Source organism: Mustelus asterias, chromosome 23 (assembly GCF_964213995.1).
Source record: "Mustelus asterias chromosome 23, sMusAst1.hap1.1, whole genome shotgun sequence".
NCBI classification, from domain to species: domain Eukaryota; kingdom Metazoa; phylum Chordata; class Chondrichthyes; order Carcharhiniformes; family Triakidae; genus Mustelus; species Mustelus asterias.
The window spans coordinates 3,636,424-3,655,742 of record NC_135823.1 but is presented as its reverse complement, the minus strand read 5'-3'; the positions used below and the strand labels follow the sequence as shown (position 1 = coordinate 3,655,742).

Sequence of the window (19,319 nt, the reverse complement as noted above, 5' to 3'; positions counted from 1 at the left end):
TGCCATAGAGGAGGAATTCTTGGAGTGCATATGGGATGGTTTTGTTGACCAATATATGGAGGAACCAACTAGAGAGCAGGCCATCTTAGTCTAGGTACTGTGTAATGAGAAGGGAATCATTACTAATCTAGCTGTATGAAATCCCTTGGGGATGAGCAACCATAACATGATAGAATTTTTTATCAAGATGGAGAGTGAAGTAGTTGATTTGGAAATGACGGTGCTGAATCTTAATAAAGGAAATTATGAAGATATGAGTCATGAGTTGGCCTTGATAGGTTGGGGAGAGATACTTAAAGGGATGGCAGTGGATAGGCAATGGCAAACATTCAAGGAACGTATGGGGGAACTGCAGCAACTGTTTATTCTTGTCTGGCACAAAAGCAAAATGGGTAAGAGGGCCAATCCATGGCTTACAAAGGAAATTAGAGATAGTATTCGATCCAAGAAAGAAGCATACAGATTGGCCAAGAAAAATAATATGTCTGAGGATTGAGAACAGTTTAGAATTCAGCAAAGAAGGACCAAGGGATTGATTTAAAAGGGGGAAAGACAGTGCAAAAGTAAGTTTGCAGAGAATATAAAGACTGACATTAAGAGTTTCTGTAGATACATGAAGAGAAAGAGTCATAGTCATAGAGTTTACAGCATGGAAACAGGCCCTTCGGCCCAACTTGTCCATGCCACCTTTTTTGTAAAAACCCCTAAACTAATCCCAATTGCCGCATTTGGCCCATATCCCTCTATGCTCATCACACCCATGTAACTATCTAAATGCTTTTTAAAAGATAAAATTGTACCCACCTCTACTACTACCTCTGGCAGCTTGTTCCAGACACTCACCACCCTCTGTGTGAAAAAATTGCCCTTCTGGACACTTTTGTATCTCTCCCCTCTCACCTTAAGCCTATGCCCTCTAGTTTTAGACTCCTCTACCTTTGGGAAAAGATATTGACTATCTACCTTGTCTATGCCCCTCATTATTTTATAGACCTCTATAAGGTCACCTCTCAGCCTCCTATGCTCCAGAGAAAAAAGTCCCAGTTTATTCAGCCTCTCCTTATAATTCAATCCATCAAGTCCCGGTAGCATCCTAGTAAATCTTTTCTGCACTCTTTCTAGTTTAATAATATCCTTTCTGTAATAGGGTGACCAGAATTGCACACAGTATTCCAAGTGTGGCCTTACCAATGTCTTGTACAACTTCAACAAGACGTCCCAACTCCTGTATTCAATGTTCTGACCGATGAAACCAAGCATGCCGAATGTCTTCTTCACCATTCTGTCCACCTGTGACTCCACTTTCAAGGAGCTATGAACATGTACCCCGAGATCTCTTTGTTCTGTAACTCTTCCCAATGCCCTACCATTAACTGAGTAAGAAGTTGGTGAAGACAAATGTATGTCCCCTACAGACAGAAATGGGGGAATGTATAATAGGGGACAAAGAAATGGCTGACCAACTGAATCCATCCGATGTTCTGTCTTCACAAAAGAGGACACAAATCATATTCCAGAAATATTGGAGAATGCAAGTTTTAGTGAGAGGGAGGAACTGAGGGAGATCAATATTAGTAGAGAAATGGCACTGGGAAAATTGATGAGATTGAAGGTGGATAAATCCACAGGGCCTGATAATCTCCATCCCAGAGCACTTAAGGAAGTGGCTCTAGAAATAGTGGATGCATTGGTGGTCATCTTCCAGGATTCTATAGACTCGGGAACAGCAGATTGGAGGGTAGATAACATCATGCCAATATTCAAAAAGGAAGGTAGAGAGAAAACAGGGAATTTTCGACCAGGAAGCTGAATATCGGTAGTGCGGGAAATTCTTGAATCCATTATAAAGGACTTTATAGCACAGCATTTAGAAAGCAGTGGCAGGATCAGACAGAGTCAGTGTGGATTTATGAAGGGAAATCATGCTTGACAAATCTGTTGGAATTTTTTGAAGATGTAACTAGTAGAGTTGACAGGAGGAGACTGTTGATGTGGTATATTTGGACTTTCAGAAAGTGTTTGACAAAGACCTGTATAAGAGATTATCGTGCAAGATTAAAGTGCATGGGATTGGAGGAAGTGTATTCAGATGGATAGAAAACAAGTTGGCAGAGAGCAAGCAAAGAGTAGGAAATAATGGATCCTTTTCAAATTGGCAGGCAGTAACTAATCGGATGCCACAGGGATTGGTGCTGGGACCCCAGCTATTCACAATATATATTAATGATTTGGATGAGGGAACAAAATGTAACATCTCAAAGTTTGCAGATGGTACCATGTTGGGTGGGAGGGTGAACTATGACGAGGATGCAGAAATCCTTCAGCATGATCTGGACAGGTTGGATGAGTGGGCAAATCAATGGCAGATGCAGTATAATTTGGATAAATGTTATTCACTTTGGAAGCAAAAACAAGAAGACAGATTACTACCTAAATGGCTGTAAATTGGGAGAGGGAGACTTGGGTGTCCTTGTGCACCAGTCGCTGAAGGTAAGCATGCAGGTGCAACAGGTGGTAAAGAAGGCAAATGGTATGTCGGCCTTTATTGTGAGAGGTTTCGAGTACAGGAGCAGGGATGTTTTGTTGCAATTATAGGGATGGGGAGATGCCAGCATTGGACTGGGGTGGGCACAGTATTAAGTCTCACAACACCAGGTTAAAGTCCAACAGGTTTATTTGGAATCACCAGCTTTCGGAGCACTGCTCCTTCATACAGGGCCTTGGTGAGGCCACACATAGAATATTGTGTGCAGTTGGTTCCCTTTCTGAGGAAAGGTGTTCTTGCTCTCAAGGGAGTGCAGAGAAGGTTTACCAGGTTGATTCTGGGGATGGCGGGTCTGATGTATGAGGAGAGATTGACTACGTTAGGATTGTTTTTGCTGGAGTTCAGATGAATGAGAGGGGATCACATGGAGACTTATAAAATTCTAACAGGACTAGACAGGGTAGATGTAGGGAGGATGTTCCCAATGATGGGGGAGTTCAGAACTCAGGGTCACAGTCTGAGGATTCGGGGTAGACCATTTAGGACGGAGGTGAGGAGACATTTCTTCACCCAGTGAATGGTGAGTCTGTGGAATTCATTACCACAGGAAGTAATTTATGCCAAAACATTGAATGTATTCAAGAGGCAGCTTGATACAGCACTTGGGGTAAATGGGATCAAAGGTTATGGGGAGAAAGCGGGATGAGGCTATTGAGTTGGACAATCAGCCATGATCGTGATGAATGGTGGAGCAGTCTCGAAGGGACAAAAGGCCTCCTCCTGCTGCTATCTTCTACGTTTCTACGTTTCTATACTAGAACTAAGAGTGTATAAGTTACAGGATATTTTCTCCAGGGAAGAGAAGGCTGAAGATTGACCTGATAGAAACTTTAAAGGCTGTGATCGGGTTGACATCATCAAGTCATCACTGTGATTTCAGGATAGAAATCCGGAATTGATACTTTTAGCAGTCACAGAAAATCCATCTCCCTTTCAAACTATAAATCACCGTCCCCCACACACTCCCTCCTTCCTATTAATTGTAACACTAATTCATCCTACTATCTTCCTCCTGCATTTGCCCAATTCTCCTCTCCTGAATGTGTTGACTCTGGGTTTCAGTTTCACACTTACCTATTGCCCTCCCCAATATGTCACCCAGGTGTCTAAATCTTTCCACTTGAAGTTAACTGTTTTGCTAAGGGGACGTCCCAATTCAATTCAGTGACCCCCCACATGTAATTTGTTTCAGGATGGGGTCACTGCACCCCTCACCCCAACTTTCCATCCCAGTCCCAGGAGTTTGGAGGCAGGGCTCCGGCAGAGTAATGGCGGCCACAGCTCCCACAATTCCCTCCGCTGGGGAAGCTGCTCTATCTGCCGCGTGGGCAGGGGACCCGGGACTGCGCATGTCCAAGGGAGGGGGGAAACTGCGCATATGCGATCCCCCCACCACCCCCCGCGACATTCATACTGAGGTGTCGGCCCATGGGAAGAATTGGAGGACCGGAAGGACCACGGTCCTCCAGCCAATCAGTGTGCGGGCTTTGTGTGAACGAAGACTCAGCTTCAGACAGACTGAAACTTCCTCCTGCCTTAAAAGAGGCCAACATCTGTGAGTAAAACACTTGCTTTTCTCCCCCTTTCCATTTCTTTTCTCATTCTGGGGGAAATTGGGGACTTGCAGCAACTGAAGGGAAAGGAAGTGAATCCAGTCTGTATATTGCACACATTGTTAGTCCAGTCATAGAGACAGATATCTGTCTGGCCGCCTGCATGGAGATTTTCAGTTCTCTGTGCGGAGGACAGGAAGCAGTGAGCATGGATCTGTCAATCAGCCTCAATCAGCACCTTCAGGAGAATTGGGAGGGTGAATATTCGATACAGCAGAGTGAGAATGGAGGGAGAGTGTGTGGGATGGAGATTTTGGGGAATGAGAGAGGAAACAATGTTCCATGGAAACTGCCTATTCTGAATTTCTATCCTGTACTGACAGTGACGACTTTTGTACACTCCTTTTTCAGGATATCAGAAGGTGAGGATTTACAGACAGAAATCTCAAACCAAGCACCACGTCATGACCTGACAGAATCACTCATCAGGACCTGAATATTATCTGCCTTTGAATCTAGAAGGAAAATGTTTCTCTGTTCTGTCTGTTTCAAAAGGTTTCAAAAACCACTGATACACACACACTCCTGAGTGAGTGTTCCAGCGCACTGAGCTTTAACCAGTTACAGAGCCTGACAATACACTGCACCATTCACAGCAGGAAGAGACCACACACTTGTTCTTTGTGTCGATGAGGCTTCAACAGATCACGAAATCTGGAGAGTTACAAGGACACCCACACCATGGAGAAACCGTGGAAATGTGGGGACTGTGGGAAAGGATTCAGGTTCCCATCCGAGCTGGAAATTCATCAACGCAGTCACACCGGGGAGAGACCATTCGCCTGCTCTGTGTGTGGGAAGGGATTTACCCGTTTATCTCACCTGCTGCAGCACCATGTCACTCACACCAATGAGAGACCCTTTAAATGCTCTGACTGTGGAAGTGACTTCAAAAGCTGTCAGATACTGATGTTCCACCAGCGCATTCACACTGAGGAGAGACCGTTTAGCTGCTCTCACTGCACAAAGAGGTTTCGCAGGTCATCCACACTGCTGAGACATCAACGGGTCCACACCGGGGAGAGACCATTTACCTGCTCTGACTGTGGGAAGGGGTTCAGTTATTCTTCCACACTGCAGACACACCAGCAAGTTCACACCGGGGAGAAGCCATTCACCTGCTCTGTGTGTGAGAAGGGATTCATTCAGTTATCCAACCTGCGAAAACACCAGCGAATTCACACTGGGGAGAGGCCATTCATCTGCTCTGTGTGTGGGAAGGGATTCAGTAATTCGCATAACTTGCTGAGACACCAGGGAGTTCACAAGTGATTACAGGGGTTGGATTCTGCTGTTATTGCTGCTGTTAATCACATCCAGGACTGAACCATGTTCATTCTGACAGTTGGTGAAGTGGGAGGGTCGGAGGGTTTCTTTCTGCTGGACTGGCCGGTCTCACAACTTTGCTTCCAGTGGCTGATGCTCTTTGAGCCTGGGAGAGCACATTTCCACTGAAATGATCCACTAAAGCTGATGAAGGACATTTATTTTATCCTGGATAATAAATAGTGTTTTCCCTGCCACTACAGGTAGATCTAAAATAAATACATTTGTCTCTGTTCCAGGACCAGGTCAATTGGCTCAATTGGTCTATGTCAGTATTTATGCTCCATGTGAGCCTCCACCCACCCCTCTTCATCTCCCTCCATCAGCGTATTCTTCTATTCCTTTCTCCCTCGTTTATGTATCTAGTTTCCCGGTGGCATGGAGGCATAGAGGTGAGCACTGCTGCCTCACAGTGCCAGGAACCCAGGTTTGATTCCCGGCTTGGATCACTGTCTGTGCAGACTCTGCACGTTCTCCCCGTGTCATGCATGTGACAATAATGAATCAAATCAAAGTCGGCGTGGGTTTCCTCCGGGTGCTCCGGTTTCCTCCCACACTCCAAAGATGTGCGGGTTAGGTTGATTGACCGTGTTAAATTGCCCCATAGTCTCAGGAGGATTGGCGGGGTAAATACGTGGGATTATGAGGATAGGGCCTGGGTGGGATTATGGTCAGTGCAAACTTGATGGGCCAAATGGCCAAATTCCCCATCAATGTATTCATGCTATTCACCTCAACCACTCACTGTGGTAGTGAGTTCCACATTCTCACCACTCGCTGGGTAAAGAGGTTTCTCCTGAAATCCTTATTGGATTATTGAATCCTTGAAAATGGATTGAAATTCATGCAGCATTTGTAACAAAAAGGATGAATTGTCAGCGTGGATAGAGATCAATGTGTGTGTCCTGATAGACATAACAGAGACTTGGTTGAAAGATGACCAAGGTTGGGCTCTAAATGTAGAAGGGTATCCGACATATTGGAATGGCAGGAAGCTAGGAAAAGGTGATGGGATTGCTCCCGTTAATTAAGGATGACATTAGTTTAGTACTGAGAGACCACCTTAGCCTGAAAGATCAGGAACTAGAATCAGTTTGGATCGAGATAAGAAATAGTAACAGTGTGAGGTCTCTTATGAGAGTAGTTAATGGGCCCCTAACAGTAGTTACACTGTAGGTAGAGTGTACAGGAAGTAATAAATGAGGCGTGTAATTAAGGCAGTGCAATAATCATGGGTGAGTTTTATGTAATGGAGATTGGGAGAATCCAATTGGCAAATGCAGCCTGGAACATGAGTTCACAGAGTGTTTTGGGGACAATTTCTGAGAGAAGTTCATTCTAGATCCAACCAGGAATCTGTGTATCCTAGACATCAATGTGCAGTGAGACAGATTTATTAACAATAAACGTGGTGATGGAGCATCTAGACAACAGCGATCATAATATTGTGGTGAAGACCATGTTTAGTAATGTTACTAGTTTTGGTTTAGTTATGTTCAGTTATCACAGAATCTAAGTACATGAATCAATTCACTCAATACAGGATCGTACTGTGTGAGTCTCTGTCTTCAGCTGCACGCTTACTTGATAAGTGTCGTGTGCCATATCGCCTTAGGCCAAAGTAGGGTTACGTTTGATAGTTTTACGACAGGACCAATGCTGAATGAGAATCTGTTACATTTGATGGCAGGATTAGAGGATACATGTGAAGCTTCTTGTAGTTTAATTGGGAATGTCAATGCCGATTAACAGATTAGTGTGGGTTTGATTATCAGTTTCTGTAATCGTGTTGTCATGATGTATTTTCTGTGACTTTTATTTCTTATGAACATGAACTGTAGGGCGCACTGTGACACAGTGGTTAGCACTACTGCCTCATAGCACCAGGATCCCGGGTTTGATTCCCCGCTTGAGCTGTTGTATTTGCAGAGTCTGCATGTTCTCCCCATATCTGGGTGGGTTTCCACCAGGTGCTCCGGTTTCCTCCCACAGTCTGAAAGATGTGCTGGTTAGGTGCATTGGCCATGCTAAATTCTCCCTCAGTGTACCCGAACAGGCGCCGGATTGTGAAGGCTGGGGGATTTTCACAGTAACTTCATTGCAATGTTAATGTGACAATAATAAATAAAATAAAAATAAATAAAAAATGTATTGATAGGAAATGGTATTTTGTAATGTGTATATTGCTTCCTGAACTTTAGCAAACCAATCACCTTCATGTGTAGATTTTCTATGTTCTGTAGTAGTTGCTGTATTAGTTTAAGTTTGTGTATCTCTTGTACTTTTAGTTATTTGTCTTTAAGTAACTTGCTTCAGGCATCAGCAGTCACTAAGAAATTACACATCACACCTCAGATGTAACAGTTAGGTCGATGAGTCTGATGAACATCAATCATTAGAAAGTGACACCACACGTCCTCCTATTACAAAGAAACAGACACACAAATTACCTTGTGCTGCCTTATTGTCTCAGTGGAAAAGCTTTAAAGTTACTACAGCAGCAGGGAAAAGCAATAAAGAAAAGGATGTTGCCTCAAATTACTGAGATCCTGGATTAATTCAGTTAGGAGTTAATGAGAAGCGATAGCAGCAAGTTGACTGAGATGGTGTGGTGGCACAGTGGTAGCACTGCTGCCTCACAGCGCCAGCAACCCAGGTTCAATTCCAGCCTTGGACAACAGTTTGTGTGGAGTTTGCACATTTTCCCCATGTCTGCGTGGGTTTCCTCCAGGTGCTCCGGTTTCCTCCCACAGTCCAAAAATGTGTGGGTTAGGTTGATTGGCTGTGCTAAATTGCCCCTTAGTGTCAGGGGATTAGCAGGTTAAATACGTGGGGTTACAGGGATAGGGTCTGGATGAGATAGTGGTCGGTGCAGACTCCATGGCCGAATGGCCTCCTTCTGCACTGTGGGATTCTATGATTCCTGTGTGTTAATGGAAAGTGACATCAGCAAGATGACCAATATCCTTCAGGGACCAATCGGCCATTGATCATGCACCATTTAACCAATCGGGAACTGATCATGTGCTATTTGGGCCAATCAGAACCATAGGAAACTAGTGACAAAGCTGAATAATCGAATACCGCATAGAGTTAGTTGCGAGCGAGGGTTAATGAGGTACAATTTTCTGGAGCTCGGTGCACAACACAACACAACACAACATGAAGTCAGAAGATAGACTTTGGTCAACAGAACAGCAGACAGCCACAGTCAACCAGAAGTTGAGAGTTGGTGTTTCAGAGTGAACGGACTGATCCACTGTATTGAAGTAGTGTGATTTTGTACTTATTACAATTAATAAATTCTGTGACAACATATTTGTACCCGAATTATCTGTAACTAGTCAGGAACTGCAGATTCCTTTCACAACTTCTTCCAATGGGTAATTGATTGATTATTGCAATTGAGATTGGAGCCAAACCCAGATCTTACAATAGGATAGAATTTTACATTTTGTTTGAATGGGAGAAGTGTGGGTGTAAGACCAGTGTTTTAAATCTAAATAAAATGACTGAACGCAGAGCTGGCTAAGCAACGCAAAATAAGGGAAATTATATATTTTCAACTTTGATTTGTTTTGAAATATTTTCTGTGTGTATCATTATGATCTTGAATGGGACTGTTAATGTTTAAAGACAAACTTGAACACACAGTGATCAACTGAAAGAATTATGCCACAAAATTCTATGCACTTAAACAAAAGCTAACTTTATTGGATATATAAAACAAAAGAAAATTAAAAACTAACACTACACACTTAACACTGTAGTTTTGAAAGACTTTGTTTATAAACTCAGTTCTACTTTTTAACTTCTACCCCCAAGATTTCCCTGATACTTAACAATATCTTGAATGTTCATTCACGTCTGTTCCTGGGAATATATGGAAAGTATGTCAAAGCATTCCCAGAATTCACTTCAATTCTCCCCAGTGTTTCAGATAATCTGCAAGCTTTTATGGGGATCCTTTCATTAGCTTTTGGCTGAACAACCTTCCAACTTTCCTTTACGATCTCAAAACTGTGAACTCCTCAGTTCAAGCCTGAGCTTCACTGCCTTCTTGATGAGGGATTTAAACATTAGATGCAGCTTTGGTTCCTCAGGGTCCTCTAAGCTTCTGGTTCCACAGCTGGTCCACAGCTGCTGGTCCCACAGCTGGTTCACAGGTCCTGGTCCCACAGCTGATGGCTTCGAGACTAACTGCAAACTGCACGCTTTCTGTGAAAGGTCAAAGCCTTTCTCTTTTCTCCTTCTTGTTTAGCTAAGGGTTGTGTGGACTATTCCATTTGGGGGAGGTGGTGGGGTAGTGGGAATTCGCTGGCCGAGTAATGCAGAGACCCAGCCAAGGATCTGGGGGACAGGCAGCTGGTGGGATTTGAATTCAGTGAATCAATCTGGAATAATATAAAGTTGGTCTCAGTAATGGCGGCCATGAAACTATCATCAATTGTTGTAAAAACCTGTCTGGTTTGCCTTATTAAAGTTCCCTAATAGGGAAGGAGATCTGTCGTCCTTACCCGCTCTGGCCTACATATGAATCCAGACCCACACAGCGATGTGGGTGACTCTTAGCTGTCCCTCTGAAATGGCTGAGCACGTCACTCCATTCAAGGGCAATTAGGAGATGAGCAATGCATGCTGGGCTTTGCCAGCAGTGTCCACATCCCAGGAAAGAATAAAGAATATTTCACGGAAAGCGATGGGTGATTTGAAATGAATTGAAAGTAGGTCAGGAGGTGCTCGTATCGTCCAGAGCTGCTTTTCAATGGATCCTCCTGTTTAAAATAAAAACACATCAGTGTGCCCCTTTCCTGGACACGGTTGGGTGGCACAGTGGTTAGCACTGATGACTCACAGCACCAGGGACCTGGGTTCAATTCCCAGCTTAGGTCACTGTCTATATGGAGTTTGCATGTTCTCCCCGTGTCTGCGTGGGTTTCCTCCAGGTGCTCCGGTTTCCTTCCACAGTCTGAAAGACATGCTGGTTAGGTGCATTGACCTGAACAGGCGCCGGAGTGTGGTGACTAGGGGAATTTCACAGTAACTTCATTGCAGTGTTAATGTAAGCCTTACCTGTGACGAATAAATAAACATTTTTACTGAGTTGAACTTGGAATATCACAATGCTGTTTTTAAACATTTCTTTGTTTAAAGAAGCAGTCATTTTAAATTGTGAAACAGACAGAAATTAAATGTTCTGTTTTTCCTGGGACCCTCCTGTGCCTGGTTAGTAACATTCTCTGGATAAAAGGTTCCTCCTGGTTCTTGCTGTCTGTTGTGTTCTTTGTCACAGTCTGTACCAGGACATTTATATTGAAAGGTTGTTAAGAAATCCAAGTGAATTCCAGCCCCTTGTGTAACATTCTATTTGGTGTAGGTCAGATTCAGAGATGTCCACATGTGTGTGAAAAGGATTCTGGGTAAGGTTTTAGCCCTTCTTTACCTGTTAGTAGCAATGAACCCTTTATTCAATTCTAAAGGATAAAGTCCTCATTAGATATCAATTCTACCTGTTATCTACATTTCACCGAACCAGTCTATATTTTCATCACAAGACTGCAGTGGGAGTACTGTCAACATCTTACTAACTTGATCGATTTTATCGAGGAGGTGACGAAGGTGATCGATGAGGGTAGAGCAGTGGATGTCGTGTACATAGATTTTAGTAAGGTTTTCGACAAGGTCCTTCATGGTAGGCTCATCCAGAAGATTAAGATGCATGGGATTCACGGTGACTTTGCCGCTGGATTCAGAATTGACTTTCCCAAAGAAGTCAGAGAGTATTGGTGGGTGTTTTTCTGGCTGGAGGTCCGTGACTAATGGTGTTCCGCAGGGATCCATACTGGGACCTCTGCTGTTTGTGATATATAAATGACTTGGATAAAAATGTAGATGGGTGAGTAGTAAGTTTGTAGATGACACAATGCTAGGTGGAGCTGTAAATAGTGTAGAAGGTTGTCAAAAGATATGGTGGGATATAGATCAGCTGGAGATATGGGCGGAGAAATGGCAGATGGAGTTTTATCTGGGCATGTGCGAGGTGCTGTACTTTGGGAGATCAAATGTTCAGGGTAAGAATACAGTTAATGGCAGGACCCTGAACAGCATTGATGTACAGAGGGATCTTGGGGTTCAAGTCCATCGCTCTCTGAAATTGGCCACACAAGTAGATAGGTGGTAAAGAAGGCATATGGCATGCTTACCTTTATTGAGAACAAGTGTCAGGTTGCAGCTTTATAAAACTTTGGTTGGGCCACACATAGAATATTGCATTCAATTCTGGTCGCCACATTATAGGAAGGATGTAGAGGCTTTGGAGTGGGTGCAGAAGAGGTTTACCAGGATGCTGCCTGGATTAGAGGGTATGAGCTATAAGGAGAGGCTGGACAAACCAGGGGTTGTTTTCTCCGAGTGGCAGAGGCTGAGGGAAGACCTGATAGAAACCTATAAAATTATGAGAGATATAAACAGGGTTGAGTCAGAATCTTTTTCCCAGAGTTGAAATGTCTAATACTGGGGGACATGCACTTAAGGTGAGAGGGGGGAAGTTCAAAGGAGATGTGAGGGTCAAGTTTTTTTTATACAGAGAGTGGGAGGTGTCTGGAATGCACTGCCAGGGGTGATGGTGGAGGCAGGTGTTTAAGGCCTTCTAGATAAGGACATGAATATGCAAGGAATAGAGAAATATGAACTAAGGACAGGCAGAAGGGATTAGTTTAATTTGGTGTCATGTTCAACACAACATCGTGGGCCGAAGGGTCTGTTCCTGTGCTGTACTGTTCTATGTTCTCTTTGTGATCTCCATTTAGAAAAAGGAAATTGAGGCACTGGAGAAGGGGCAAGAAAGATCCACAAGAATAATCCCAGAACTGTAATCACTTGTGAACTTACTGGTGTTTCACCAAGTTTGCCTACCAAGTGCATCCTTTCTCACAGAGCAGGTGAACTGTCTCTCCCCGATGTGATCTTGCTGTTGAGACATCAGTTCCCGAGAGGTTTTGAAGTCACGCCAACAGTCAGAGCATCTAAAAGGTCTGTCCTGGGTGTGAGTGACTTTGTATCTGTGCTGACTGAATAACCGAGTAAATCCTTTCGCACACATGGAGCAGGTGAATGATCTCTCCCTAGTGTGAACTCACTGGTGTTTCAGCAGCGCTGAAGACATTCTAAACCTCTTTGAGCAGTTAGAGCAGGTGAATAGTCTCCCCAGTGTGAATGTGCTGGTGGATCATCAGTTCCTGAGAGGTTTTGAAGCCGGCCTCTCAGTCAGAGCATTTAAAGGGGTTCTCCTTGGTGTGAGTGACATTGTGTCTCACCAAGCTGGATGACCCTTCCCACACACAGAGCAGGTGAACGGTCCACCCCGAGTGTGAACTCAATGATGTGCCCGCAGACTGGGTGAATCACTGAATCCTTTCCCACAGACAGAGCAGGAAAACAGCCTCTCCTCAATGTGAATGCGCTGGTGGGACATCAGTTCCTGAGAGCTGAAAGCCACTTTCACAGTCAGAGCATTCATTAGTGTGAGTGGTTTTGTTTTTTAGCAAGTTGGATGAAGTAGTGAATACTTTTCCACACACAGTGCAGGCGAATGGTTTCTCCTCAGTGTGAACTCACAGGTGTTCCCTCAGGTTGGATTACCTTTTAAAGCTCTTTGTGCTGTGAGAGCAGCTGACTGGTCTCTCCTCAGTGTGAACTGTTTGGTGTGTCTGTAGATGGGGGAACTGAGTGAATACCTTCCCGCACACAGAGCAGGTGCATGGTTTCTCCCCCGTGTGTACTTGCTGGCACATCCGCAGGCTGGATGACCTTTTAAATCATTGATGATTGTCGGAAAAACCCATTTGGTTCACTAATGTCATTTTAGGGAAAGAAATCTGCCATCCTTACCTGGTCAGGTCTTCATGTGACTCCAGAGCCACACCAATGTGGTTGACTCTCAACAGCCCTTGAGCAAGCAGTGATTGACAATAAATGCTGGCCAGCCAGTGGCACACATGTCCCATGAATTAATCAAAGAAAAACCTGCTCCCAGTGTGGGAAGGGATTCACTCAGTCATCCTACCTGTGGAGCCACCAGCAAGTTCACAAGTGATTCCAGGGGTTGGATTCTGCCGTTATTGCTGCTGTTAATCACATCCAGGACTGAAACATGTTCATTCAGTTGGTGAAGTGGGAGGGTCGGAGGGTTTCTTTCTGCTGGACTGACCGGTCTCACAACTTTGCTTCCAGTGGCTGATGCTCTTTGAGCCTGCGAGAGCACATTTCCACTGAAATGATCCACAAAAGCTGATGAAGGACATTTATTTTATCCTGGAAAGTAAATAGTGTTTTTGCTATCATTGAGTTATAAGGGCAGAGAAGGAGGCCATTCAGCCCATCCATTCTATTCTGGAATAAAGAGTCAGTAAATTTAATGTGAGCTATAAACTGAGTTATATTTATGAAATATCCCTTGTTGTATATTCCATCACAACCCCTAGCCTACATTGTTTTCCTAGATGTGTTTAGCTAGAGATGAAGTTACTGTGGCCAATGGGTGCAAGCTGTTTTTGACTTAGAACCATAGAACCATAGAAAATTACAGCTCAGAAACGGGCCTTTTGGCCCTTCTTGTCTGTGCCGAACCATTTTTTGCCTAGGCCCACTGACCTGCACTTGGACCATATCCCTCCACACCCCTCTCATCCATGAACCCGTCCAAGCTTTTCTTAAATGTTAAAAGTGACCCCGCATTTACCACTTTATCCGGCAGCTCATTCCACATTCCCACCACTCTCTGCGTGAAGCAGCCCCCCCTAATATTCCCTTTAAACTTTTCTCCTTTCACCCTTAACCCATGCCCTCTGGTCTTTTTCTCCCCTAGCCTCAGCGGAAAAAGCCTGCTTGCATTCACTCTATCTATACCCATCAAAATCTTATACACCTCTATCAAATCTCCCCTCAATCTTCTACGCTCCAGGGAATAAAGTCCCAACCTATTCAATCTCTCTCTGTAACTCAGCTTCTCAAGTCCCGGCAACATCCTTGTGAACCTTCTCTGCACTCTTTCAACCTTATTTACATCCTTCCTGTAACTAGGTGACCAAAACTGTACACAATACTCCAAATTTGGCCTCACCAATGCCTTATATATTACCTTACCATAACACTCCAACTTTTATACTCGATACTCCGATTTATAAAGGCCAATGTACCAAAGGCACTCTTTACGACCCTATCCACCTGTGACGTCACTTTTAGGGAATTCTGTACCTGTATTCCCAGATCCCTCTGTTCAACTGCACTCTTCAGAGTCCTACCATTTACCCTGTACGTTCTTCTTTGGTTTGTGCTTCCAATGTGCAATATCTCACACTTGTCTGCGTTAAATTCCATTTGCCATTTTTCAGCCCATTTTTCTAGTTGGTCCAAATCCCTCTGCAAGCTTTGAAAACCTTCCTCACTGTCCACTACACCTCCAATCTTTGTATCATCAGCAAACTTGCTGATCCAATTTACCACATTATCATCCAGATCATTGATATAGATGACAAACAACAATGGACCCAACACTGATCCCTGCGGAACACCACTAGTCACAGGCCTCCACTCAGAGAAGCAATCCTCCACAACCACTCTCTGGCTCCTTCCATTGAGCCAGTGTCTAATCCAATTTACTACCTCCCCATGTATACCTTGTTTTAGTTTTCTGTCCATCCTGTACTTTAACACTAACTCGCAGACAAAACAGCCTGGTCAGCTGTAACTGTGCTGTGTATAAACGTATCTTATTGTAACTGCTCTTTCAGATGCTTCAATTCACTGAAGCATTGCACGGCATGTTTGTAATAAAGATTCCCAAATTTTCACCAACTCTGGACAGTTGTCCCACAGCAACCTGGCGTCAGGAACAGGATCCACTGACGGTTCTGATTAAAGGGAAGTCCCCGTGGACAGCAGACACCTGTGAGTACTGTTTGTTTTCTAACATTCGGATTTATTTGGGTCTGACTGGGGCCTCCTGAGGGTTCTGTTTCTGGTCTGCTTCTTTGATGTCCATTCACTGTCATTGCAATAAGTGGACCAAATTTTACAGATGCGCCATAGAAAGTGTCCTTTCTGCTTGTATCACAGCTTGATATGGCTGTTCTGACCAAGACCACAAGAAACTACAAAGGGTTGTGAAGGTAGCCCAGTCAATCACGTGAACCAGCCTCCCATCCATTAACTCTGTCTACACTTCCCGCTGTCTCAGAAAAGCAGCCAGCATAATAAGAACCCCATGCACTCCGGACATTCTCTCTTCCACTTTTAAAAATGAGGATGTTATTTATGATAAAGAACAAACAATAAACACGTTACTGCCGGGAATCAAATGGAATGTTTGATTTCTATTTTAAAGATAGGAGAATATTTAATTGGACTGTAATATTTCTTCAGGGCTCATGATGGGGATAGGATAATAACTAGTGGGATTAAGGTAGAAAATAGAGACAGGAAATCAAAACAAACAATCTTATCCCAAAAACTTAATAGTCCTTAGCCCTTCACAGACCACAAACCCAAAAGCACTATTTTCTCCATTAACTTGAACCCACTGAGACTCATCCATTTCCAAAATGACACCCATAAGTCAATTGGCCAAATTTAGCCATTGGCTACCACACCGAACATCTTCAGCGACCAGGACTTGGGAATGGTCTTTGGTTCAATGCAGAAAATGATTTTTTCACAAACTGCCCTGTCTTCAATACTTCATGTTTAGCTGAGCAGTTTTTTGAAAAAAAGGCTCTCTCTCTCTTGTGCTGCTACTTCTTCAGCTCCTCACCTGCATCTGTGCACTTCTTCCTGACCACAGCCTGCTGACTACTAAAATCTCCATGAACATCCTGTTCCCTAGGTCTGCCCAAACATGGTTAAAAAATACATGGCAGTTTTGATTTAACTTTTACACAAAAAAAACTTTCATTCTACTCGCATCCTAATGTTTCAAGACAAAGACACAAGAGACTGCAAAAAATAGAGGACTAAGTGAAATAATAATAGATGACAACCACTCTCTGTTTTAAATCCTGGATACCAGCCAGGATCAGCCAAATCGAGTTGGTTGACATACAGAAGAGGGAAGAAACTATTATGAATGTCTCTGGAGAAATCAAATAAAATTTAGATATTTTGAAAAATATTTAACTAACATTCGGCTTTTACCTGAGGACTTGTGATGGGTCAAATAAACAGCTAGCTAAAACTACCAAATATTTGTCAGAGTCATTCAGAAAGCTGAGGAAACTGGGCATAAGGTTGAAACGATTCAAGTAACCAACTGGTGATATGATATTTGGAGTTGGGAAACAAACGTACAGATACAACCGTGGATAAGAATTACTTCACACATTGTGACTATTAGTACCATTATGATTTTAATGAATCAGATGTATACTTTGATTATGTTTAAACATTGGAAAGGTGAGATGGAAGGGAAGTTAGAAATGGAATTGTATGAGAGAAAACATGATCAAATGATAGATATAACTAAAATGTAACACAGCTTAACGGATCCAAGGGGGCCTGTAGCTGGATGGCTAAGAGTTAAACATCTACAATGCATGATGAGAAAAGTAGCCAATCTTACACAAGCATAGGGGCTGTGAAAACAGCTGTAGTTGCAGAAGCAGCCTGTTGAGTAAGCAGTGTGTGATAAGACGTACTCAACATGAAACTGCTGCGTCTGCGAACATTGCTAGGCAAGGACAGATAAGAAGAACAAGGACAGCAGATGTATCCTGTGTTTGCAACTGTAAATGAGCAAACTGTTGACCCAAGACCATGGGTGTACGTGACCAAGAACATTCTCGATGCTGGGAGAAACTGGATGAACAGGGAGAGGCTGGGAGCCTCCGCAGTGAAGACCTGCAGGAAGAACCATCACTTAAGGAAGCCCTGGGTCCGGGACTCAGAAGACTTATAAGAGAGACTGATCATCTCATCTTGCAATGGGTAGTATTTGGGTCTAAGCCCTGAGTCTTCTGATTCATTGTAAGAAATAATCAATATTCTAACAAGTATAATATAGAGCAGTTCAATGTATATCTAGTATTTTAAACATTTACAGTAAGTTGTACAAAATATCTTGTGTTAGTGTTTCTTAGTCTGCCACATTAGTTGATACCATAGTCTGAGGTCAACATTTGGCGTCCCTGGATGGGCACGGTTAAGTGATTAACTTCCCATCGATCTCAACTTTCCAATGTTTAAGCATAATCAATATATCTGTTTGATATATCAAAATCATAATGATACCAATAGTCATTATCTACTGTTTCAAATATTAATAAAGAATACGTTTTACAAAATATCTTGTGTAACTGTCTCTCTGTCCATCATATCAGTTGATACCGAGTCTGAGGGTCAACACAGCAAATAAAACCCAGCCTTTAATTATAATTACTGAGTTATTATTGATTAATTGTAACTCAATTAGGGCTGACTACTTATTGAATCTTCTGGTACTGACTGGTGGCTCATTCATACAGCAATCTTTAACTAATACATTTGGTTAATGCAAGATACACTGATTGAAAAATACAGTTGGTGGAAGACAAAAGCTTTCTTACTGATCTTCAGATAGAACAATCAGCTTTATTCGTGGAAGGATATGTTGTTCTGTAGCTTATCAAAATTGCCTTGGTGGGAAAAACACTATTTACTCTCCAGGATAAAATAAATGTCCTTCATCAACTTTTGTGGATCATTTCAGTGGCAATGTGCTCTCCCAGGCTCAAAGAGCATCTGCCCACTGGAAGCAAAGTCGTGAGACTGGCCAGTCCAGCAGAAAGAAACCCTCCGACCCTCCCACTTCACCAACTGTCAGAATGAACATGGTTCAGTCCCTGGATGTGATTAACAGCAGCAATAACAGCAGAATCCAACCCGTCATCACTTGTGAACTCGCTGGTGTCTCCGCAGGGCGGCTGACATTCTAAACCTCTTTGTGCAGTGAGAGCAGCTGAACAGTCTCTCCTCAGTGTGAATGCGCTGGTGGATCGTTAAATATTCAACACTTTTGAAATTGCTTCCGCAGTCAGAGTATTTAAAGGGTCTCTCAATGGTGTGTGACTTTGTGTCTTAATAGGCTGGATGACTGAGTGAATCGGTGCCCACACACTGTGCAATTGAATGGCCTCTCCCCAGTGTGAACTAGCTGGTGTGTCAGCAAGTGTGATGTCTGAATGAATCTCATCTCACAAGCAGAACAGGTGAACGGTCTCTCCCTGCTGTGAACTCGCTGGTGTATTAACAGATGGGATGATGAACTGAATCCCTTCCCACACTGAGAGCAGGTGAATGGCCTGTCCCCAATGTGAACTCGCTGATGTGTCAGCAGGTTGGATAACTGCGTGAGTAGGTGAACAGCCTCTCCCTGGTGTGAACTCGCTGGTGTGTCTGTAGCATGGATAATGTTCTAAATCTCCTTGTGCAGTGAGAGCAGCTGAACAGTCTCGCCTCAGCGTGAATGCACTGGTGGGACATCAGATGTGCAGCCCTTTTGAAGCCACTCCCACAGAGCATTTAAAGGGTCTCTCATTGCTGTGTGTGACATTGTGTCTGAGCTGGCTGGATAACTGAGTGAATTCCCTTCCCACACACACTGCAGGTGAATGGCCTCTCCCCGCTGTGAACTCACTGGTGTGTCAGCAGTTGGGATGAAGTGCAGAAACCCTTCCCACATACTGAGCAGGTGAATGGTCTTTCCTCAATGTGACTGCGTCGATGAATTTCCAGCACAGATGGGCATCTGAATCCCTTCCCACAATCCCCACATTCCCATGGCTTCTCCATAGTGCAGGTGTCCT

General features: G+C 43.6%; 1 protein-coding gene across 1 annotated transcript in view; it reads left to right on the top strand.

Moving 5' to 3' along the window:
• Positions 1–19,319, top strand: part of LOC144510907 (uncharacterized) — a 347,486-nt gene that overhangs the window by 29,189 nt on the left and 298,978 nt on the right. Inside the window, exon 3 of the mRNA XM_078240963.1 lies at positions 5,139–5,351. Within this exon, the coding sequence (XP_078097089.1) occupies positions 5,139–5,351 (213 nt within the window). The remainder of the gene's footprint in view (positions 1–5,138; positions 5,352–19,319) is intronic.